At 39.9% G+C, this 25038-nt stretch overlaps 1 protein-coding gene across 11 annotated transcripts in view; it reads right to left on the minus strand.

The window, feature by feature from the left end:
- COLEC10 (collectin subfamily member 10) overlaps positions 1-25038 on the minus strand; it is a 490492-nt gene that overhangs the window by 24870 nt on the left and 440584 nt on the right. Inside the window, exon 1 of one of the 11 annotated variants that reach the window (XM_020889058.2) lies at positions 23563-23852. The exons of 9 other annotated variants lie outside the window; for them this stretch is intronic. In XM_020889058.2, coding sequence (XP_020744717.2) covers positions 23563-23710 — 148 coding nt within the window. In that variant the 5' untranslated portion in view covers positions 23711-23852. Of the gene's footprint in view, positions 1-23562; positions 23853-25038 lie in introns of those variants that run through there. One more of the 11 variants, XM_020889057.2, reaches the window with a different exon arrangement.

Below are 25038 nucleotides of genomic sequence, written 5' to 3' on the forward strand. Positions count from 1 at the left end.
TATCTGTGCTGTGTGTTTAGCTGTTTATCCTTTATACTCATCTGTGACCTGTGGGATCCCTGGGGTCTTGAGTGAGTTTTCTGCCACCCCCAAAACTTAGCAAAGTGCTTGACTCTGGAGCTTAATAAATAGAATTGAACCGGGTATATTCTATGAGCCATCAAACATTTTACAAATACAATGATAATGTTTATTGAATATTAAGCACCAAAGAGTTCCTAGTCCTGAACCTGCATCCTGTCATTTGAGCTTCACAACAACCTCTGAGATGGATATCTCCCTTTTACAGAAGAGAAAATGAGGTCAAAAAGAGGTTAAATAACTTCCCAAGGTCACATCGATCATAAGTAATAAAGCCAGAATTCAAACCTGGGAAAATGCCTTCAAAACCAATGTTCTGAACAATGTGTATGATTGGGAACAAATTTCTTTTTAACATATCTGGGTCTGGGGATTGTTATTCCGAAACAATGAGGCTTCCCTGATGGCTCAGTGGTGAATACTCCATCTGTCAATGCAGGAGGGAGAAGGAAATGGCAACCCACTCCAGTGTTCTTGCCTGGAGAATCCCAGGGACGGCGGAGCCTGGTGGGCTGCCGTCTATGAGGTCGCACAGAGTCAGACACAACTGAAGCGACTTAGCAGCAGCAGCAGCAATGCAGGAAATGCAGGAGATGCTGGTTCAATTCCTGGGCTGGGAAAATCCCCTGGAGAAGGAAATGGCAACCCACTCCAGTATTCTTGCCTGGAGAATCTCATGGACAGAGGAGCCTGGCAGGCTCTAGTCCCTGCAGTTGCAAAAAAGTTGCGCATGACTTGGTGACTAAACAACAGTTCCACACAGTGGGACCAAAGATGCATATCTGGCTCACCAAAAGGCAAGATCAAACGCAGGCGTGTGTGTGCTTTGGTGAGTCATAAAACCACACTAATACAAATTATTCGTGCCATGATTATTTCTCCTTTCTCCCTTCTTGTAAGCTTTCCCGTTCATTTTCAAGCAAGTACTTAAGTGGAGGCAGCCAGATGAGTGACTTAGTCATCTGCTGCTCCCTGGTGGTTGCTGATAGAGACCTGGGAGGGTGAAAATAGGATTATTATCCTTTTGACCTGTATGCCTGAATCCCAGCCTGGTGGTGAGAGGGCTGCTGGCTGCAATGAAGTAAACAACTTGTCCCCTTGCCCTGAGCCTGGGCCCCAGCTTCATTTGATCTTGGGACTTGTTTTAATGAGAATAGAAGAGAAGCATAAAAGCAAGCTTTGGAAAGGATCCCCACATGGCTCACAGTTGTCTGCTTTTATCCTCTTGGCAATATTTCATTGGATTAGTAGGGCAATTTAGACTTACTTTCCTTCTTTTAAAAATAGCTACTTTGCATTTAAAAATTAAATGAAAAGCTATCAACTGTAATGAACTCATTTCAATTTTACAAAAATGATTTGTCTCAGCCCCCCGCCCCAGGCCACCAGCTTGCTGCGGTAATCTCTCCAGCAGAATCCCAGCAGAGCACACAGTTGAGCAATTTTTCTTAGGTACATTTTTTTTCCCCAACAAGCAAAATGTCTTTTAAAATTAAATTCTAGTTTGAAATGAAATAGCTGAGCCTAGGTCATTACCCCCTGCTCAAAGGAAGTAATTATTAAAAATTAGAGAATTGGTTTTGGAAATACTAAAGAAAATTCACAGGAAGTTTTGTACTTTTTCCACTGCCAGAATAATGTTATGTATGATGGGGGTGGGGAAGGGGGACATTAACAGTCCTTCTCCTGGTTTCAGGATGATTCAAGGGCATTACATTTATTTCTAATATTATTACATCAACTCCACCTCAGATCATCAGGCATTAGATCACAGAGGTTGGGGACCCCTGGTCTAAATGGTCTTATAATCGAACTGGTACCGAATGGTTAATGGGAGCCAATAAGAGAAGATTATCTTTAGATATATATTTTTTGAAGGAGAAGATTAAAGATAATATCAAAGATTATTAGTAAAGAAAATTAAAGATTATCTTTAATTTAAAACCAGGCATGACTTGCTGATTCCCCCAAAGATAGCACTCAGGGATAGTGTAGTGAGATTACAGATCTATGGTGACGTTTTTTTATCACAGCACTCTTTCTTCATTTGAGATTCTAAGGGGCAATTTTCTTCATTTTTTTTTTTTAATGAAAGCAGAAAAAAATGAGCAGGTATGATTTCTAAGAAACATAATTTTTACAATCTTCATGGCCGGGAGGCATGCTATCTGTGGATAAGGGAGATCCTGACCTTGGTCAACCTTGCTTAAGAACAATAAACAATATGTTTCGCCATGATTAGTAAAGAGATGGTGGAAGCACACAGGTTCTCTAAGAGATTTTTCTGAGATGCTTCCCTAACATTACGTCACCTCCTTATGATGAACGTGCATGAAATAAGATCATTCTTATAAACAGCCAATACTTTTCCTAACACATTTAAAATGTTCACAGGGACCTCCCTGCTGGTCCAGTAGTTAAGAATATGCCCTGCAATGCAGGGGATATGGGTTCGATCCTTGGTGGGCAACTAAGATCCCACATGCCACAGAGAAATTAAGCCTGTGCACCACAACTAGAAAATTCATGTGCCACATCGAATATCCTGCTTGCTGCAACAAAGACCTGAATACAGTCAAATAAATAAATAAATACTAAAACATTCACAAGATATTGCTTGTACCTGTCCAGAGGAGGGATATGGTTACAAAAGAAACATGATCAGGAAACTGCATGCCTTCAAGGAGAAAAGCTGTCCCGGGGAGAATCTTACATGAAAGGTAACAGCTTTTGATCAAGGTGAAATTTTCAAGGGACTCAGTCTTAAGAACCATAAGTCTATTCAAGTTGAATGTAGCAGTGGGACCATCATTCAGGTTTCCTCTAGAAGCTTGATGCAATGGATAGAACAGGAGTTTCATAGTCTGTTATGGGCTGAATTGTATCCTTTCTCCAAAATTAAGTCTGAGCACTGAAGAACTGATGCTTTCAAGTTGTGGTCTTGGAGAAGACTCTTGAGTCCCTTGGACTACAAAGAGATCAAACCAGTCAGTCCCAAAGAAAATCAACCCTGAATATTCATTGGCAGGACTGATGCTGAAGCTGAAGCTCTAATATTTTGGCTACCTGATGCAAAGAGCCAACTTATTGGAAAAGACCCTTATGGTGGGAAAAACTGAAGCCAAAAGGAGGGGGCAGCAGAAGATGAGACATCAGCAACTCAGTGCACATGAGTTGAGCAGACTCTGGGAGATGGCAGAGGACAGAAGAGCCTGGCGTGCTGCGGTCCATGGAATCACAAAGAGCTGGACACGGCTTAGAGACCGAACAACAACCATAACCCCAGAATCCGCATGTCCAAGCCCTACACTAGCACTTTAGAATGGGACGCTATTTGGAGATAAGGCCTTTAAAAGGGTGGTTCACTTAAAGCATGGCTTTTAGGGTAGTCAATCCAATCTGACTGGTATCCTTATGAGAAGAGAAACTTGAACACAGAAAGGAATATGAGGGATACTTATGCTTACCCTGACAAGGCCATGTAAGGACACAGTGAGGAGACAACCATCTGTAAGTCAACAAAAGGGGTCTTGGCTAAGAGAGACTAAATCTGCCAACTCTTTGTCCTTGGACTTCCAGTCTCCAGAATGGCAAGACAATAAATTTCTGCTGCTCAAGCCACCCAGTTTGTGGTATTTTGTTATTACAGCCCTAGAAAACTATTAATAAATCACAGTCATGCGGGATCCAGTTTCCTGACCAGGGATGGAAGCACAGAGTCTTAGCCACTGGACCACCAGGGAAGTCCTCGTTCCTCCTTTCTATCTCCCATCTTGATGCTTATTTTTTCTCACATCCATCCTTTCTTTTTCTTCCATTTCTACTGCTATTACTTAACCTCTTCCTGTCCTCATACACTAACCCTTGCAAGTGAGCCCTAAATGGTCTCCACAGTCTTTTATTCACTGGTGATTCCAAGTGCCTACAACTGTGTCTGTTCAATACGTAGTTGTTGAAATACTGGTTTCTTTGACACTGAACTTCAGTTTTTCAAACCACCGTGCAAACTTAATCTTTATAAAATCACATTTTCAATATAAAACTGCCCTATTCAAAACATTTCAGCAGTTCCTCTGTGTTTCTAGGTCAAGTCCAAACTAATTAGTCTAGTGTTTGGACTTTCACAGACTGGCATCAATGGAACTTTCTGGCATTATTTTTTGACACTGACCTGTATAACCTTCTATTCCTGCCCAATGTGTCTGTTCATTGTTCATTAAAATGTCTTTCAATGTGTGTCTCCATTGAAAGGCACATGGCTTTCTCTCTGTTTGAAATTCATCTCCTAGGGAACAGTTATAAAATAAAAGACTTATATGACCATGTGAGAAATTTAAAGTTTTTATATGATAAAAGATGCCACATAAATATATAAAGTTTACCAACAAAAATATGATAGATAAGAAAAAATCAAACACTAAGATATAAAAAATGATTAATACTTTTATCATACAAAAAGTTTTTGCAAATCACTTCCCAAAAAAAGACAATAAATTAAATTAAAAGGTTAAAAGATAATCTAAAAATATTAACAGCAAATGATGGATGAAAATGTCCAGATTCACTATTAGTCAGAAAAACATGTCTGTGTAAATATCTGTATCATATTTTGCCATCAGATTTAGTAATAATTTCAAAAGATTAATGTATCAGAAGGTGCCAGAGATAGAGAAGACACTGTCATTGTTTTTGGCAACATAAATTGTTACAACGCTTTTGGAAAATAATCTATCAATGATGATTAAAAAAAAAAAATTGACACACTCTACCTTGAAAGAATAATGAAAGTGTTAGTTGCTCAGTCATGTCTGACCCTTTGCGATCCCATGGACTCTAGCCCACCAGGCTCCTCTGTCCATGGAATTCTCCAGGCAAGAATACTGGAGGGGGTTGCCATTTCCTTGTCCGGGGGATCTTTCCGACCCAGGGATCAAACCCAAGTCTCTTGCATTGTAGGCAGATTCTTCACCATCTGAGCTACCAGGGATAGGAAACCTATTTTATGGGAATAACTATAAGAACAAATGTATATATGTATACATGCCTGTAGTGGTAAAAACAAAAAGCCATTAACAATCTGAAGTTTATCATCATGAGACTAATGAAAAATATGAGGAATGTTATGCAACTACTAAAAATAATGAAGATCCCTGAATTAAGGAGTGAACTCCATGTTGTATTTTTATAAAGAATGCCTCTTGGAAAGTCATATGCATATGATCTGATTTAGAAGAAAGAACAAATAAACAGAACAAATACAGAGAAAAGTGTTAATATCAAGCTATTAATGATGGTTACATGAGAGAATTGGATCTGAAATGGAAGCTATAGTGAAAAGAGATCATTAGCTTTTTCTTTATACATCTTTATTTTATACACATTTATACATGTTATATGTAACAAGCTTGAATTACTCTTGCAATTAAAAAAATAAATCACAAATAATATAGAGGAATCACAGCCATTTTCTCCTTTTATAAATCCTACCCATGAGTCTTGTCTCAAATTAAATTCTAAATTCTCTGAATTTATTGATGGAATTATTTCCTTGGAAACTCACCATCTGGTTCCTTCTTAATACTTTCTAACTGCTGCCTTGAAGCATTATTTGTAAATGCATTGTTATTTAAATTAAGAGTGTAAGTTCTTTGTGATAAGGGTGACATTCTACACTTTGTTCTCAAGAGCTGTTCAGAACTGCACAATGTGCTCACTCATTCATTGCTTGAACACATATTTATTGAGTTTCTATCAGTTCCCAAGTTCTGGGCTGGATTCTAAGGATAAAACACTGCCTCAGACAAAACATGATCTAAGACTAAAAGTTTAGCAGGAAGAAGGCACCCAGCAAGGTCCTGTAAGTGTCATGAGAGTTATAAAAGGGAAATTACTGTGTATTTTGTTGGCAATTAACAATGATGTAGGGGTAAGCCTTCCCTGATGGCTTAGCAGTAAAGAATCTGTCTGAAATGCAGGAGACACAGGAGATGTACGAGACATGGGTTCAATCTCTGGGTTGGGAATATCCCCTGGAGAAGGAAATTGCAAACGACTTCACTATTCTTGCCTGGGAAATCCTACGGACAGAGGAGCCTTGTGGGTTATAGTCCATGGAGTCAATAAAGGATTGGATGAGACCTGGAGACTAAACAACAACAACAAAAGAGACTTGGCTTTTATTCATCTATACTGCTTTTTCCTCTGATGACAAGATAACCTATCAAATAAGCAAATAAAATGGCAGTGCTTTTTCTCTATTGACACACTAAACAATTGCAAGGTAATCCTGGAATAGGAAGCCATTCCCTTCGTCAGGGGATCATCCCAACCCAGGGATCGAACCCAGATCTCCTGCATTGCAGGTAGATTCTCTATCATCTGAGCCACTGGGAAGCCTTTAAGGAGATACCAGGAATGTCCTGGGGGCTTCCCCGATGGCTCAGTGGTAACGAATCCACCTGCAGAGCAGGAAGTGCTAGTTCCATCCCTCCACCAGGAAGATCCCCTGGAGGAGAGCACGGTAACCCATTCCAGTATCCTTGCCTGGAGAGTCTCATGGACAGAACGGCCTGGCGGGCTACAGTCCATAGGATGGCAAAGAGTCAGACATGACTGAAGCAACTGAGCATGCATGCATATTGTATGAACTTATCTACTAATGATATCAGCATTAATAATGATAACAGCTATGTGTATTGGGTGCTTACTATGGGCCAAGCCGGGATGTTAATATGCATGACGTCATGCATATTAATACACCATGACATCAACCAGTCTCTTTACTGTGTTTCATCAACTTCAGGGGCCCATAAACTTCATTTCTCCTTCACCTCACCCTTGTATAACCTCGCAAAGTAAAAGGAGAATCTCAGGAATCCTACAATCTTTCTTACTTGAATTACAAATCACGTACTCTGTTTTCAGAATTATCTACCTGAAAAGATTTCCTCCTTGGAACCTGCAAGTCTTTTGCAGTCACTGCATGTCTGAGTAACAAGGAGGAAAACAACAGCAACTAATATTATCCTTAATGTCAAATACAACATTAAGCTTTGTGGGGCAGGTTTTCTTCTGCCTGAACATACATTCACTATTTAAATGCACTCATAGCCAAGTCGTAGAAACAAATGCAAGGAGGGTATATCCAATCTGTCTAGACTGCGTGGTGACCCACAATGCAATGCAGTGGTAAAGAACAGGGTGTGGGGGATCGGCACTCACAGGCTGGGAGAGCTTAGTAACCCGCGTCAACTCTTTCAGCCTTGGTTTCCTCATCAGTAAATCAGAACAGTGAAGTATCTTACTCAGAGTGTTGTGGAGATGAGTAAAGTGATGATACCTACAAGGGCCAGGTGGTACTGGAATGCAGTGAGTACTCGAGAAATATTACTGGGTTGGCAAGAAACATCATTGGGGTTTTTCATAAGATGTTATACAAAAACTCAAATGAAAGTTTTGGTCAACCCAGTGCATTATGATAGGCCCCTAGAATTTCTAGCCACTATAAAAATTAGAGGGATCCAAATTTTGTAATTACCTATAAGGGAAAAGTATTTGAAGAAAATGCATATATTTATATATCATATATATATATATATATATATATATACATTGTAAATCAACTATATTTCAAATTTAAAAAATAAAGTTGAATGAGAATCCCCCTAAAAAAAAAAATGTGAAAAAAAGAAATTAGAGCGATATGAAGAGAAGCCAAAGGGAAGCAATGTTCCTCTCAGCCCATACCTTGGTTGTGCAGGTTTCCCATGCACTGGACGGTACGTATTTTTGCTTCCAGAGGTCTGTGCTTCCGGCATTGAAATGTTTACAAACCCTCTAGATGGAACATACAGTATTTTGTCTAAAGTTCCTTCCAGCACATAATGAGGGCGGAAGCTTCGCGTCAGTCATAATTCTGCTATTATATAAATGAACAGCCCGATCCACGGATATCCAAACTGTCTGGAGAAAGGCAGTCCTCTCTGCTGACTCTCACTGAAAAAGACCGAAAGTTACTGAGCAGGACCCACTGGGCCTTCCTAGGACAGGCCTTCCCCTACCTATATCCTTGGCCTTAGCTCCTCTCTGAAGTACCTAGATAATGGTATCTGATGCACATTTCCGGAGTTTTTTTTGCAGATGTGAAAACCCCCACCAAATGAAGATGTTCACTACTAGATGACCATGAGCACATAGCTCCCAGGCCTCCTGGAGCCTAAAAGACTATAAAATTAACCCCTGTGACACCACCCTGTAACCTCACCATCAGCCAATCAGAGACTTGTACACAAGTAGATCAGGTACCCTGTGGACCCCACCACCAACACACCTCACCAGCTTTTAAAAGTGCTTTGCTGAAACCCTTCTGGGAGCACAAGGATTTTTAGGGCATGAGGCACCTCATCTCCTTGCATGGCCCTGCAGGAAATATTTCTCTGCTTCCAAACTCCGACGTTTCGGTTTGTTTGGCTGCACTGTGTGTTGGGTGCACGAACTTGGTTAACAAAAATATAATACTAAGAGTAAAGACTGTAGGTCGTGTGATTAGCTTCTATAGAGAGGAAATGCCTAAAAATTATTTAGGATCTCTGTTTTCAAATGCCTATTGCACTTTAACATCTGGATGCTCACAGGCAACTCAAAGAGAGTTTGAAATTTAGTACAATCTGCCAATTTTCTTCTGAAATAAATACCCCCTTCACCCTCTCCCAACAGTGCTAATGTATGCCTTATTTTTAATTTATGTTCCACCAGGACCTTCTCACATCCTTCAATCTATTGTCACCCCTTCCAAGAGATTTATCTGGTTGAAAAACAAGAGGTAATTTATGTCATTCTCCTACTCAAAAACTTCCATTGGTTCCTTTGGTTTAAACTATCATTTTATTGGTCAGACCTGATAAATATCACTACTTCTACAGAACTGCTATGAAAACTGAAAAGAAAAAGAGAGAGAGAGATGAAGAAGAAGAAAGAAAATCTAAAGTACAATGAAAATTAGATTAACAAAGCATAATGAAGCATATGAATATTTACATAGAAGTCATTGGAGCTAGGATAGGGAAAATAATTCTGTCTCTACTTTATTAAAATATCAATCCTATTTACCTAAATGGAGGTAGAATAACACTTAACTCCTCCTCCACCAGATACCACTTCTCTAAGACTAGGTCTCTGATGACCAGAAAATTGACTCAATAATTTTGTTACATTGTGATATTTTTTTGACAGGGCAGAGTACTGCATCCTAACTTCCCACCCCTACTCATATTTTAATTCTGAAAGGTAAGGCAGAAAGAGATGGAGAAGGACGGGCAATGGAATGAAGCATTTTCATAGGTTCCTTTCCCAGTAAAAAAAACTTTTTAGGAAGATTCAGCAACACCTTGGCTGCCATGAATGCTGGACATTTTAATTTTGCACATGCTCATTTGTCAGGAGTTAAAATGTTAGTCAGTTGCTGGACATTTTAGCTTTGCACATGCTCATTTGTTGAGAGTTAAAATATTAGTCAGTCAGAAAGGGGGAGCAGGAAAATGTGCCATTTTTGTATGGTTGAGCAACACTGGAATAACAGCAACATGGTATTATTGCTCCCCGTGATCATCAGAAGATGATGATATAGTAATATAGATCTAGATCTAGATATTGTTGACGAAAAAAATATGCACAACCTAAAAGTTGAGTTATGTTTTATTCAGCGGAAATTTTTAGTACTTCAAGTCCAAGAGGAAGGTAGTATCTCAAGTAACACTGAGAGAACTGCTTCGAGAAGTGAGCAGGAAGCCAGGATATATAGGAGTTTTGCAACAAAGGGCAGCTAGTTGGAAAAAAAGATGACTGTTAATTAAAAAAAAAACAACTAGATATCCCATGGAATTCAACACTTTTCTATGTATGGGCAGATGCAAGAGTCTGGGCTCACTGAAATAATTTCTTTGATGTGTACCTCAGTTATCTGGGCCAGTATCCTGTGTTTTCACATCCTGAGTTTTCTCAGGGCTCATGTAGGGAGTGGCTGCAGTCCGATCGCTGCTGTTTGCTATGCTAAATCACTTCAGTTGTGTCTGACTCTTTGCAACCCTATGGACCATAGCCTGCCAGTCTCCTCTGTCCATGGGCTTCTCCAGGCATGAATACTAGAATGGGTTGCCATGCCCTCCTCCAGGGGATCTTCCAGATCCAAAGTTCGACTCCATGTCTCTAACGTCTCCTGCACTGGCAGTCAGATTCTTTACCGCTAGTGCCACCTAGGAAGCCCCCTGATGGCTGCTAGATGAAAGGTATTCTTCATTTCCTTTCTGAGTTCCCTCAAGGCTCACTGGTTGCTATCAGTGGCTGCTATTGCTGATGACTGTGACATCTTTTGTTTACTGATATGGCAGGCAATATTTTATTTCTCAATATATATACATATACATACATATATACACACATATATATTATATGTGTGTGTGTGCTCAGTCATGTCTGGCATTTTTTTGCAACCCTAAGGACTACAGACCACCTGTTCCTCTGTCCACAGGATTTTCCAGGCAAGAATAGTGGAGTGGGTTGCCATTTCCTACTCGGGGGCATCTTCCCAATCCAGGAATTGAACCTGAGTCTCTTGCATTTCTTGCATTGGCGGGTGTATTCTTTACCACTGAGCTGCCTGGGAGTATATATTAACAAAAGTGGTCCATTTTAACAAAAGTATAATGTCCCCTTAGGAGTACTCTCATCTAAGAAAGCAGGTCATATCCCTCACCTTTGTACACTCTGTGTGAGCTTTATTTCAATGTATTTGGTCTCTGTCCATGGTCTAGCACTGGCTTTGCCCCGAGATCATTGGTCACATTGTCCAGCCTTGCTCTACAAGTGCTGGGGCAGCACTGATAAAAATAGATTGAGAGACCCTCCTTTTTGGTATATCAAAGCCTCCCAGTCTCTGGGGACTTTCATTTTGGTCTGTTGCACATTGTCACACTTGCTGCCTCACTCCATCTCCCAACTTCCTATTGGACATATGGGCCTCTTCCGTTTGGTTGTCTGGTCATATGGCAACTCAGCATGTGGTCTGATGAAAGAGAGGTGACTTTGTCATAGTTCTGAATATCAAAATCTTTTTCTAGATATCTGTTCATCTCAGGCCAGGCAGAATGAGAAAAGGAATATTTCCACCCATATCAGTAAAGAAAGGATGTTACAGTCAACAGCGATTGCAAGTTACCACTGATGGTGAGCCCTGAGGGAACTCAGGAAGGAAAGAATACCTGCCATTTAGCACCCACCAGACTACTGCCAATACCAAAATCATATTGATTACATTCTTTGCAGCCAAAGATGGAAAAGCTCTAAATAGTCAGCAAAAACAAGACCAGGAGCAGACTATGGCTCAGATTATGAACTCCTTATTGCCAAACTCAGACTTAAATTGAAGAAAGTAGGGAAAACCACTAGGCCATTCAGGTATGACCTAAATAAAATCCCTTATGATTGTACAGCGTAAGTGACAAATAGATTCAAGGGATTAGATCTGATAGAGTGCCTGAAGAACTATGGATGGAGGTTCATGACACTGTACAGAAGGCAGTGATCAAGACCATCCCCATGGAAAAGAAATACAAAGAGTCGAAATGGTTGTCTACAGAGGCCTTACAAATAGCTGTGAAAAGAAGAGAAGGTAAAGGCAAAGGAGAAAAGGAAATATACACCCATTTGAATGAAGAGTTCCAAAGAAGAGCAAGGAGAGATAAGAAAGCCTTCCTCAGTGACCCCTGCAAAGAAATACAGGAAAACAATAGAATGGGAAAGACTAGAGATCTCTTCAAGAAAATTAGAGATACCAAGGGAACATTTCATGCAAAGATGGGCACAATAAAGGACAGAAATGGTAGGGACCTAACAGAAGCAGAAGATATTAAGTATAGGTGGCAAGAATACACAGAAGAAATATACAAAAAAGATCTTCATGACCCAGATAATCACAATGGTGTGATCACTCACCTAGAGCCAGACATCCTGGAATGTGAAGTCAAGTGGGCCTTTATTAAGCGTCACTACGAGCAAAGCTAGTGGAGGTGATGGAATTCCAGTTGAGCTATTTCAAATCCTAAAAGATGATGCTGTGAAAGTGCTGCACTCCATATGCCAGCAAATCTGGAGAACTCAGCAGTGGCCACTGAAAAAGGTCAGTTTTCATTCCAACCCCAAAGAAAGGCAATGCCAAAGAATGTTCAAACTACCATACAATTGCACTCATCTCACACGCTAGCAAAGTAATGGTCAAAATTCTCTAAGCCAGGCTTCAACAGTATATGAACCGTGAACTTCCAGATAGTCAAACTGGATTTACAAAAGGCCCAGAGATCAAATTGCCAACATCAGTTGGATCATTGAAAATGTAAGAGAGTTCCAGAAAAACACCTACTTCTGCTTTATTGACTTTGCCAAAGGCTTTGACTGTGTGGATCACAACAAACTGTGAAAATTCTCTAAGAGATGGGAATACCAGACCACCTGACTTGCCTCCTGAGAAATCTGTATGCAGGTGAGGAAGCAACAGTTAGAAGTGGACATGGAACAACCGACTGGTTCCAAATAGGAAAAGGAGTATGTCAAGGCTGTATATTGTCACCTTGCTTATTTAACTTATATTCAGAGTACATCATGAGAAACGCTGGGCTAGATGAAGCACAAGCTGGAATCAAGAATGCTGGGAGAAATGTCAATAACCTCAGAATATGCAGATGATACCACCCTTATGGCAGAAAGTGAAGAAGAACTAAAGAGCCTCTTGATGAAAGTGAAAGAGGAAAGTGAAAAAGTTGGCTTAAAACTCAACATTCAGACAACTAAGACTATGGCATCTGGTCCCATCACTTCATGGCAAATAGATGGGAAAACAGTGGAAACAGTGGCTGACTATTTTTCTAGGCATCCAAAAACTGCAGATGGTGACTGCATTCATGAAATTAAAAGACGATTGCTCCTTGGAGGAAAATTTATGACCAATCTAGGCAGCATATAAAAAAGCAGAGACATTTCTTTGCCAACAAAGGTCTGTCTAGTCAATGCTATGGTTTTTCCAGTAGTCATGTATGGATGTAAGAGTTGGACTATAAAGAAAGCTGAGTGCTGAAGAATTGATACTTTTGAACTGTGGTGTAGGAACAGACTCACGAGAGTCCCTTGGACTGCAGGAAGATCCAACCAATCCATCCTAAAGGAAATCAGTCTTGAATATTCATTGGAATGACTCATGCTGAAGCTGAAACTCCAATACTTTGGCCACCTGATGCAAAGAACTACTCATTGGAAAAGACTCTGATGCTGGGAAAGATTGAAGGCTAGAGGAGAAGGGGACAACAGAGGATGAAATGGTTGGATGCTATCACCAACGCGATGGACATGAGTTTGAGTAGGATTCAGGTGCTAGTGTTGGACAGGGAATCCTAGCCTGCTGCAGTTCGTGGGGTCACAAAGAGGCATGGGGTCACGCTGAATGACTGAATTGAACTCAACTGTGACTACAGCCACTCCCTAAGAAAACTCACCTCAGCATGAGTTTTCACTCCAGATATGAAAACAAAGAACACTGGCCCCAGGTAGCTGAGATGCATATCAAAGGAACAGTTTCTGAAGTGATAAATTCCTTAACTTGAGATATCTGAATTTCCTTTAATTAACAATAGTCTTTTGATGTTCAGACTACCTGCCCTTTGTTGCAAAACTTCTATATAACCTAACTGCCCCCACCACCTCCTCAGATCAGTTGTCTCAAGGTTACTTGAGATGCTGCCTCCTTGGCTTGAAATCCTAAAAATTCCCACTGAATAAAACATAGCTCTCAACTTTTAGGTTGTGAATACATTTTAAGTCAACAAGTACACACCATGGAAACTATTTTTGACTGCAACTGATATTGTAATGTCTTATATGTACACCCATCCTGGGTGATATGTCAAATAAACGACCTTCAAAAGGATCATAAGCTTTAGTTTCCTTCTCTTTAAATAGAGATCATGATTCCTATAGCATGTCAGTGGAGCCAAAGCAAAATAATGGATAAACCTTTGTGAATTCTAAAGACTCATATTCATATAATTTATTTCACAGATACAAGTATTTTCAAGAGACTTGAAATGATGTTTTTAGACCAAGAATAACCATGATAAAAAATTTGAAAACAAATTATTCAAATGCTACTTCACTTGAGTCTCCGAGTGTAGATTTTAACCACATATATTTATAACACTTTCATGAAAGAGTAGAGAAAACCATAAAGTATAATTTAAAGAATTCTAGAAAATCATAGAATATTGCAGATCAAATACCAGTGAAAAAACCATACAAACTGGTTATCAGTTGGAATATCTTGTAAAGATGTGGAGGTACCAAATAAAACCATTTCTAACAGAATTAGAAAGTGTTTAGAAATAGAATTTCATAAGTACAAATAAAAAGATAGATCTAAGTTGTATCTGGCCTATATGTGTATATATATGCATATATATATATATATGTGTGTGTGTGTGTGTGTGTGTGTGTGTGTGTGTGTATGTGTGTGTGTGTATATATATATGGCTAATGACCTAAGACCAACAGAAGTGCCTGCCCAGAGCACCGATTGTGGCTATAGGAAAATGGTTCTTAAAGGAAAAAAAAAGAAGAAAAACCCAGAAATATCATTCTCACTCTCCCTTGGATTTTGCAAATCTATGATTTTCTAATACTTAGAGTCCTTGAGAATGTGTTAGGGATAGCGCTAAGTGCTTTATGTGGCTTAACTCATTTCTCCTCATCACAGTCCTATGAAGCAGTCATGCCATTATCAATCCATCTTACAGATAAAAAGAGTGAGGCTTGTTTTTTTATGTTTTTATTCATTTAATTCTACTACATTCCTAGGGAGTATTTACACTATTATTCCTGTTTAATTGATAAGAAGCCCTAGGTTCAGTTGGAGAGTGAGGAAAAAGAAGCCACATTAACAAAGAGAAAGGGTGGACTTAAGTTTGTGAACTTCTGATAAATAAAAGTTTACTTTGCAGTGAGACTAAAATAGGCAGGAAATGGCAGCAAGGAGCAGAAGTGGGTCCTTTTTCCTGGTAGATTTCTGTCTGTAGAACCAAGGTTACCACCTATGAGCCTTTGTTTAGGGATGTGGGTAGAGGTTTATGGTGACTAGTAACAGCAGTGGTTCAGTTCAGTTCAGTTCAGTCGCTCAGTTGTGTCAGACTCTTTGTGACCCCATGGACTGCAGCATGGCATGCCTTCCTGTCCATCACCAGCTCCTGGAGTTTACTCAAACTCATATCCATTGAGTCGGTGATGCCATCCAACCATCTCATCCTCTGTTGTCCCCTTCTCCTCCAGCCTTCAATCTTTCCCAGCATCAGAGTCTCTTCAAATGAATCAGTTCTTTGCATCAGGTGGCCAAAGTATTGGAGTTTGAGCTTCAGCATCAGTCCTTCCGATGAATATTCAGGACTCATTTCCTTTAGGATGGACTGGCTGGATCTCCTTGCAATCCAAGGGACTCACAAGAGTCTTCTCAAACACCACAGTTCAAAAGCATCAATTCTTTGGTGCTCAGCTTTCTTTGTAGTCCAACTCTCACATCCATACATGACTACTGGAAAAACCATAGCTTTGACTAGATGGACTTTTGTTGGCAAAGTAATGTCTCTGTTTTATAATATGCTGTCTAGGTTGATCATAACTTTCCCTCCAAGGAGTAAGTGTCTTTTAATTTCATGGCTGCAATCACCATCTGCAGTGATTTTGGAGCCCAAAAAATAAAGTCTGCCCCTGTTCCCACTGTTTCCCCATCTATTTGCCATGAAGTGATGGGACTAGATGCCATGATCTTAGTTTTCTGAATGTTGAGATGTGGAAGCTCATGAAAAAAAAAAAAAGAAAAGAAAATGATAGCTGAGCTCTATGCTAAACATGTCTTAATTTTCAGATTAAGCATTTGAGACTGGCAATATAATTATCTACATTTAGAAAACAGGGACACCGAGGCTGATAAATGTTTGTTGCTGTCTTAGTCGCTAAGTTGCGTCTGACTTTTGCGATCCTGTGGCCTTTAGCCTGCCAGGCTCCTCTGTCTATGGGGTTTCCCCGGCAAGAATACTGGAGTGGGTTGTCATTTCTTTCTCCAGGGGCTCTTCCTGACCCAGCAATCAAATCTGTGTCTCCTGCATTGGCAGGCAGGTTCTTTACCACTGAACCACCAGGTAACTCCAGATAGGTAAGTGACAGAGCTCAAATTCAAAACCATATATTCTGTCTTCAAAGTGTATTATCTTTATCAACATGTGAGTTTCTATTACTGCAGTCCCTAGTAATGATTGATATATAGCCAAATTATTATGTAAGCAAGTGTGGGGGAAAATGGCATAGGTCATGCATAAAATTTTGTTAAATGAAACAAACTAATTTTTTTTTTTGTCATTACCTACTGACTCATCTTTGTCCACACTTTGATTGACTGAAGTTTTATTCTTCCCATCCTGACCTAACCTTGAACTCTTTTCTTGACATCTATTCAAAGGGAAAAGGAGAGGGGAAAAAATGTTTCAGAACACCCACATACTGGAATATAAAGTTGAAAAAGCCAAGCCACTTAAAATTTTGGTCCGTCCTCATGCATAGCATACATATTAACACTCTTAATGAAAGACTCTAGTGAATTAATATAATTAATATAAAGGCTTTAGGAAAATACCTACTTGCTTAACCTCTCTGATAAAGTCACCAGAAAGAACTCAGCAGCTTAATCTGTATCAAGGTGACCGAGCTAAAACAATTCTGTACCATGTTTATACATTGACCTCCTTTTCTAATGTTAATTTATAACTCCAAGGGAAGGATCATTTCACGCCTAATGAGGATGACAAAACGTGAGGACAATGATATAACATGGTGAAATGGAACACGGTTTACTGGTTGGGAATCTGGAAGATGACTGTTAGCTCTGCCACCAACGAGCAGCTGTGTGACCTAGAACAAGTTACTTTATGTCTCTGGGCTTCAGTTCTCAGAAACGTGAAAATAACTGGGGTTAACTTAAGTAATCTGGAATTACTTTAAGAGGTACAGTTACTTTAAAAGGTAGTTACACTTCCAATCGGAGTGTGAAAGTGCCCCAGATACTGCTGGGCATACTGGCCATCTGTTTGGAAACTGAAAACACTCTTGAAAAATAACTCGTGTGTCAATTTACGGGATCCAGGGCCATGTTCAGAAAAATAGTGAGTGGCCAGATGAAGTCCAAATCCTAGAGGTAAGGGGTTTGCTGGGAAAGAAATTGTCCCAAAGAAAGACGTTTACATACTGGCAAAGCCATGTGATCTTGTAGTGTCGGGCACTCAAAGATTAGTGCTCTCGTCCACCCACGCATGGGTTCCATAGGGATGGATAGGATTTTTAAGCCAAAACTTAAGTATAATAGCTATTTCATCCTGACCTGTAAAATCCTCTGATGTCATCAACACAGGTTGGGACCCCTCCAACTGATTAGATGGTTTAGCACAATGACTGGAGCCTGGAGTCCAATTGGGATTGAACTGAGCTCCAACCCGCCACCTTCCAACTGTGTGACCTTAGGCAAGTGACATAATAGTTCTGAACCTCAGATTCTTCATCTCGCAAATGAGAATTAGAATGTCTCCTCTCTCAAAGTCGATTAAGAGAGTTTAACTTAAAGATTGCTGGAAAGCATTCAAGCAGTGCCTGGCCAGTAGCATCTATTCAATGGGTGCTAGTCTTACTATGGCCACCACCGTGCCTGAGATTGCCATTACGCCCAAACTGAAGAGCAGAGAGCCTTTCTTGGCCGCATGAGTTCATCACAGACCACAGTGTGGAGTGATGATCATTACATGTAAGTGTGCAGTGTCTTCAGAGGCAAAGGGAAGCCTTCCTTACTGAGTGAAATGTCACTGAGTTAGTGGTCAGGCCAGGCCAACACAGGCACCAGGGGAGCTGCGCGCTGCTGTGCTTACAGAAAACCAGTGGCCTCTGGTGGGAAAGTTCTTTAAGCACTGAAGGGGTGAAATGACAGCGCCTTCCAAGAGCAGGTTTTTTTTTGTGTGTGTGTGTGTTTTTTTTTTGAAGCATTGCACAACTTACGGGGGGATCTGCAGAATATCCCTGGAAGGTATTTTCAAGGAACTGTCAGGGGATCTTGGAAAATCTGGGTTCATTCACTGCATCTAAAGGGAAGCCCCAGTGACTCAAGTGGTAAAGATCTCCCTGCCAATGCAGGAGACATGCAAGAGGCGCAGGTTCAATCCTTGGATCGGGACGATTCCCTGCAGTAAGAAAGGGCAACCCACTCCAGTATTCTTGCCTGGGAAATCCCATGGACAGAGGAGCCTGACAGGCTACAGTCCAAGGGGTTGCAAATGAGTTGAACATGACTTAGCCATGTTTATTTATTTATTGAGCCATCACTATGTGTCAGGTATTCTTCTAGGGTCTCTGCCTTCATGAAACTTGCATTCTAGGACTGACAGTATGTATATAAATAGCAATAAGTCTGTGAAAATAATAAAATGTCTTGGAAACTATGACAGAGAGTGCAGGGGTCTTCAGGCAGGGCCCCACTGTGCAGACGGCACTGGAGCTAAAACTAGAAATGAGAAGAAGGAACTCTTCTTGGGAAGATTTGGGGCAAGTGTGGGTCAGACAAAAGGAACATCAAGTGCAAAGATCCTGGGTTGGGAATGAGAGACAAAGCAAGGAAGGCTGCAGCAAACAAGTGAGCAAGTAGTTTGAGGTGGGAGAAGTCAGGAGAAGCCAGATGGATCTCAGAGGACCTCTGAGTCCACACAGACACACACACACACAAATGTCATTGAAAGAAAAGCCCCCCAAACTAAAAGCCAAAATAAGCAATAGGGTAAAATACCATTCTAAATATCATCTCTAAACAGACGAATGAAGCGATGGAGTTTATTATCAGAGAGGCAAGTCATCACATTCAGCATGTAGTACAGTACAATGCTGGGCTGTGAGGTTGCATAAACTCCATGTTCTGAGGCAGTGTCCTATTCATTTCTTACCAAAAAGGGGTCAGTGGGCTGTATTTTCAAACGTTATTCTAATAGAAATTAGTAGATGTCACGGAATGACCATGGACCCATACCAGAAGGTCAGGGGTCAAGCTCAAACTTCATGACTATAACATCTAAGTGGAAGACCTTGAAAACTCCACTTGACCTCATTGAGAGTATTAGCTTATCCTTAGGTTTAAAATAATTGCTACCATGTAGGGCAATTATAGGGCTTCCCTCATAGCTGAGTCAGTAAAGAGTCTGCCTGCAATACAGGAGACCCAGGTTCAGTTGCTGGGTTGGGAAGATCCCCTGGAGAAGGAAATCACAACTTACTCCAGTCTTCTTGCCTGGAGAAACCCATGGACAGAGGAGCCTGGCGGGCTACAGTCTATGGGTTCGTGAGAATCGGACATGACTGAGCGACTAAACACAGACACGCAGGACAACAGTGAAAATTAAACAAGATAGTGAAGGACAGGGAAGCCTGGCATGCTACAGTCCATGGGGTCAAAATGAGCCAATCAGGACTTACTTATTACCCAAATATTTCTTAATGGTTTTACATTTCTTTTTTAACATTTCTTATTAAAATTTCTTGTCATTGCTGTTTTGAAGTAAAACCACTAGAGGTCAGAATTTCACATAAATTGTTTAAGGAAACCACCAACGTTGGGGGAAAAAAGAATGTTTTTCTACTAAGCAGCATAAAATAATAATTTAAGGTGCAGAAAGAAAAATAAAAATGGCTTTCAACAAATAATTTTTGATAACTAGAGCAATACTCATTCTCAAAACTGCTATTCAATGGACTTAGCCGAATAGGAAGAAGAGGGAAAGACAAATAGAATTTGTTAAGTATCTATTCATGACACTGATACAGTTTAAGGTTCACATTGATTATCTGATGTTATTCTTAAAACAGGTCTGTCTTGAAGCTCATTTATCAAATAAAGAAACTAAAGTATAGACAGATGTGATACCATCCTGAATGAAGATCAAGCAGGTACAATCCAATGTTTTCCACTAAGTCAAGTTTGTGAAATAGTGTAAGAAAATGGTGTCTCTGTGTTAGACAATATACTATATGACAGATTAGCATTAACAGTTTTCTGTTTGCCACTCTATATATTTTTATTTAATTCCAAGTCTCCTAAATGAATCTAGAGAAAGCTCCTTATATTGTCTGTTTCTCAGCATAGTTAGAAGTTTCTGAGCACAGTGTTAATAAATACGGTATTGAAATGATTAACCATGAAGAGAAACATAGACCAGCTTGCTTTTAGGAAAAATATTTTGAAGAAGAGCAATAATCTAGTTCTTTAAAATGTTTACTGAGCCATCAAACCTTTCTTTTTTATCATTTTGTAGAGATAAACATATAAGTCTGCCTTATTCAGGGGTGGGGAGGACTATCATCACGTTCACAAGAGGATGAGGTAGGGTGGATGGCAGTCTATATCTTGAGGGAAGACAAAAATCATGTTTGTGTTTTGGGGTATCCACAATTCTAGCACAGGGCCCAGAGCAGAGGGAGGGCAGTGATGAATAGGCTCTTGATGCTATACGTGTTGTGCACATAGAGGCAATTTGCAAAGAAAAAATGAGTTACGTGGGTCCTGACCCCAAGAGTTTTTAATCTAACACCAGCTTGAAATGTAGGTACAAGCTTTTTTCTTAGCTTGAAACCTTTAGCATTGTACATGAGGGACAATGTTTTTCCATAGGACAAGTTTTTCCTTAGCTCGAAACCTTTAGCATTGTACATGATACTTGGGACTTAGTAGGTATTCAGTATGCTCCAGAATCTTGGAATCACTTTAATAAGAAGGAAACGTGGAATCCATTTGATGCCAGGTCCCTGGGCTCTAGGGGAAGAGGAAATTGTACCAAGTCCGTAACAGACTTAGTTCTGGAACTTGGGGTTCTTAAGGGGTCCTTCCCAAATCTTTCTTCCCTGGGAGCACTCACTTCTTCCTTCTGTCACATTCTCACTTGTAAGCATCTCATAATTTCTACACACACTCAGGAAGAGAGTTAAAGGGGTTTCCACTGTTTGGAATCTTAAGAGAGTTGCTAATGGGAAGGGAAAAGTTTTGTGTTAAGCTAAAAAACGAGAGTTGGAAGATTCATGTGGACACTATGCTGGTATCCAACACATATTAATTGCTCTCTGCTTTCCCTCCTAAAGTATTTACCATTTTATTGCTCATGACACTGATATATACATACATATATATATACACACACATATATATATATATGAAAAGAGTAAAAGTGTCAGTTGCTCAGTTGTTTCTGACTATTTGCAATCTTATGGACTGTAGCCCATCAGGCTCCTCTGTCCATGGAATTCAACTGGAGTGAGTTGCCATGCCCTTCTCCAAGGGATCCTCCCAACCCAGGAATCGAACCCGGGTCTCCGGCATTGCAGGCAGATTCTTTACCATCTGAGGCATCAGGAAACCGTATATATATACATATATGTATATATATATATACACACACAATTTAATGCATCACTTGTCCATAAAATAGTGCTTAGCACATTCAGTATATGTTGCCTGAGTTGAAATGACTAGAATCATTGAATTGGAGTACGTTGTCTTTTGGACATTATTTTAACAATATTTTGTCCATTCTTCCTCCAGTTTGAAAGTTGCAGTTTCTCTGTAAGGAAAACTGCTTAACAGTTCTATTCTCAAATGGATTCTCCCATTTGAAGGGACAGAAAAATTAATTTTTTAGCATTTTCCATGAACACCCTGGAATCATACAAAATTTCCTCTATTCTGTGAAAAGTCCAGTAATGGTTTTAAGTAAATACTTTGTTTCTGATTGAAACTTTCTTTTCTGAACATTGACCTTCGCATTATTCATTTATTCACCCAAGAAATTATTTGGAAGCCCCAAGGTCTCATTGTTCTTCCTTGCATTTATTTTATGGTATCAAAGGTTAAAACTTAGATTGCATTCTTAGGAGGAAATTAATTCACTGATTAAGAAAAATGCACTTTAAGCAATACACATTTAAATCACTGACAAGCACAGGGCGATGTTTTTCTGTTTTGTTTGTTTTAAGACCTTTTTTTCAACTAAAAATTTTAAGCAGCTGCAATTCTTCCACCCTCTAGCCTGGAGAAACATAGCATGAATTACTAACGAAGGAGAACCGATCTGTACTGCAGTAACCACTTTCAGAACAAAAGGGTCAGAGCTGAAACCAAGAAAACAGAGGCATTTTTTTAATCAACCAGTTGCTTGACGCGCATTTGGACCTTGGCCCTACTTGAAAAAGAAAAAAATTCCAATGTTCTATCACCCTTTTGCTGAAGGCTCTTGGCCCTAAAGTCTCCACTTACAAATAAAGAAATGCTTATTTCTATACCACCTCCTTTATTTGTTTTATTTTTATTTATTTATTTTTTTGGGAGGGGGTTGTTTGGTTTTGAAGAACATAGAAGTATAATTATAAACATACTGATCTTTCAACATTTGCTATTTGGAAAAGGCAGGCTACAAGAAAAAGGGGAAACATGTCTGATGTTTGTTATGCAACTACTATGTTCCAGACATTGAATATTTTTTGCAAATATTACTTTATTTAATCATTACCCCAGTGGTGAATGGAGAGGATGATAACACTTTCCCCCACCCCTAAGATGACAGAGCTTAGGTTCAGAGAGTTAAAACTTTTGTTAAAAAGCATGTGGTTAGAAAGAAACAAAACAGAAATTTTCAGCCAGGTCCATGTCTCACTAAAGTAATTTTTTCTGTTATCCCACACCCCTCAAAATGGACCACACACTTTGATTATGACTGTAGAAAAATATGATTAATAGGGGACATAAGTTTAAGACATGGAAGAAATAAAAACAATATACTGAGATGACAGTGCCATTTTCCTTTTTTTTTTTTTTCTTACTGCCACCTCCAATTCTTGATGGACCTTTTCCTCTTCATTGGAACCCAGGAGTCCATTAATTTATGAAATGTATGAAAGAATTAAAGCTTACTGAGCTTTTGTCTAGTAGCTTTACCATAATCAATATGAGAAAACAGTTGGAGTAAAAACAGTTCATGAATAGAGATGTTATTAACAAAAGGATTCCTGACAGTCAATGTCGCGTCTGTGTACCCCCCGGAGCTGCATGGAAGGCAGAATATTCCTCTATCCCAGGTGAATTCTATCACATCCCTGTCTCAGGCTTCCACCCCCTCCCCAACTTCTCTTACTTAACATCAAGGGAGATTTTTTAATAAGTATCAGGACATTGATTTTCCTAAAATAGAAGGAAAGTAGAACTCTAGGCGGGAGAGTAGAAAACTCTAGGAAGGAGAGTAGAGAAAGTGGGAGTTAGAGTGGCACTGAGCAATGAAGTAAGAGAGCTTACTTATTAGATGGGAAAATTTCACTTTTTTCTCTCCTCACCTTTGGGTCCTGGTGAAATGGTGTGTGTGGCACAGACTTCAGTCGTAGGACGACTGTCGAGGTCCAGACCCAGACTCTGAATTTGCAAAAGAAAGAACACCAGGAGAATGAACTGATTTCTTCGAACTCGGGCTCCAAAGGCACCCATTGCTGTGGTTTCCTCAAAAAAGGGCTGCCCCAAAGTGCCAAATAAACACTTTGATTTTTAATGAAAACTTCTTCTTTGGGGAAGAAAGGGAAATATCTGGAACACACATTCCAGAAAGGGCTGTAAAGATAGGAAGGAAGCATACCCTAGGTTGTTTATTTTCTCAGTGTTTCAAATGAGCCGTACATTTTCCAGACTGTTTACTTTCAAGTGACAAGAGTTTATTGAAAATTATCTCTGAACAAGTGTGCAGGTCAGTAGAAACACCCCAGAGAATAGAACAGATATACCTTTGGCTTAGTACATGAATGGATAATTTAATGCCCAAATTGCACTTAAACGCTGGGGTTCCAGAAAGACTGAGCCAGAGATTTTGTGAGTTACCTACATATGATATAATTGTTGTGCATGGCTTTGAGCTTTTTAACAAGGAAATATTAATTACCTGCTTCTGGTGGCAGTTGAACACTAATACTCTAACTGTTCTCCATGAGCTTATTTCCTTCTCTTGCTACAAAGAATTGTCTTGGGGTTAAACCCCAAAGGAAAGAATACCACTTACTGCAAAGCAATTAGGCAAAAAGTATCAAGAATGCTAAAAATATGTATAACCTTTGCTCTAGTAACTGGCCTTCTGGTACACTGTCTTAAAGAACTATTCTGAAATGTGGACAAAGCTTTGTTTAAAAGATGTGGCCAAAAGGGGAAGGGACATCATTTGCCTAATGATATATTGTTGCTGTTTAGTAGCTAAGTCATGTCTGACTCTTTTGTGACCCCATGGACTGTTGCCCACCAGGATCCTCTGTCCATGGGATTTCCCAGGCGAGAATACTGGAGTGAGTTGCCATTTCGTTCTCCAGGGGATCTTCCTGACTCAGGGATCAAACTTATGTCTTCTGCATTGGGAGGAAGATTCTTTACCACTGAGTCAATGATATGTTAAGGGTTGCCAAATCATAGTACATACAAATGTGTGAGCGTACAACACAACACTTTTATTAAAAGAAGGAAATGGCAACCCACTCCAGTATTCTTGCCTGGGAAACCTGATGGACACAGGAGCCTGATGGGTTGCAGTCCATGCGGTCACAAAGAATCAGATACGACTGAGCGACTAAACAATTCTGGAGGCTGGAAATCTGAGTTCAAGGCATTGGCAAAGCATGTATTTTCTGAAGATACCAGGAGAGGATCAGTTCCAGGTTCTTCATAGCCCCTGGTAGTGCCTTGAGGCACTACTATGGTATGAGGTCTTGCGGGTAGGACTTCAACATAGGGGTTTTTTTTTGGCCTGAGGAGACGCAATTCAACCCATAACAACAGAC

The sequence above is a fragment of the Odocoileus virginianus genome, chromosome 15 (assembly GCF_023699985.2).
Source record: "Odocoileus virginianus isolate 20LAN1187 ecotype Illinois chromosome 15, Ovbor_1.2, whole genome shotgun sequence".
Taxonomy (NCBI): domain Eukaryota; kingdom Metazoa; phylum Chordata; class Mammalia; order Artiodactyla; family Cervidae; genus Odocoileus; species Odocoileus virginianus.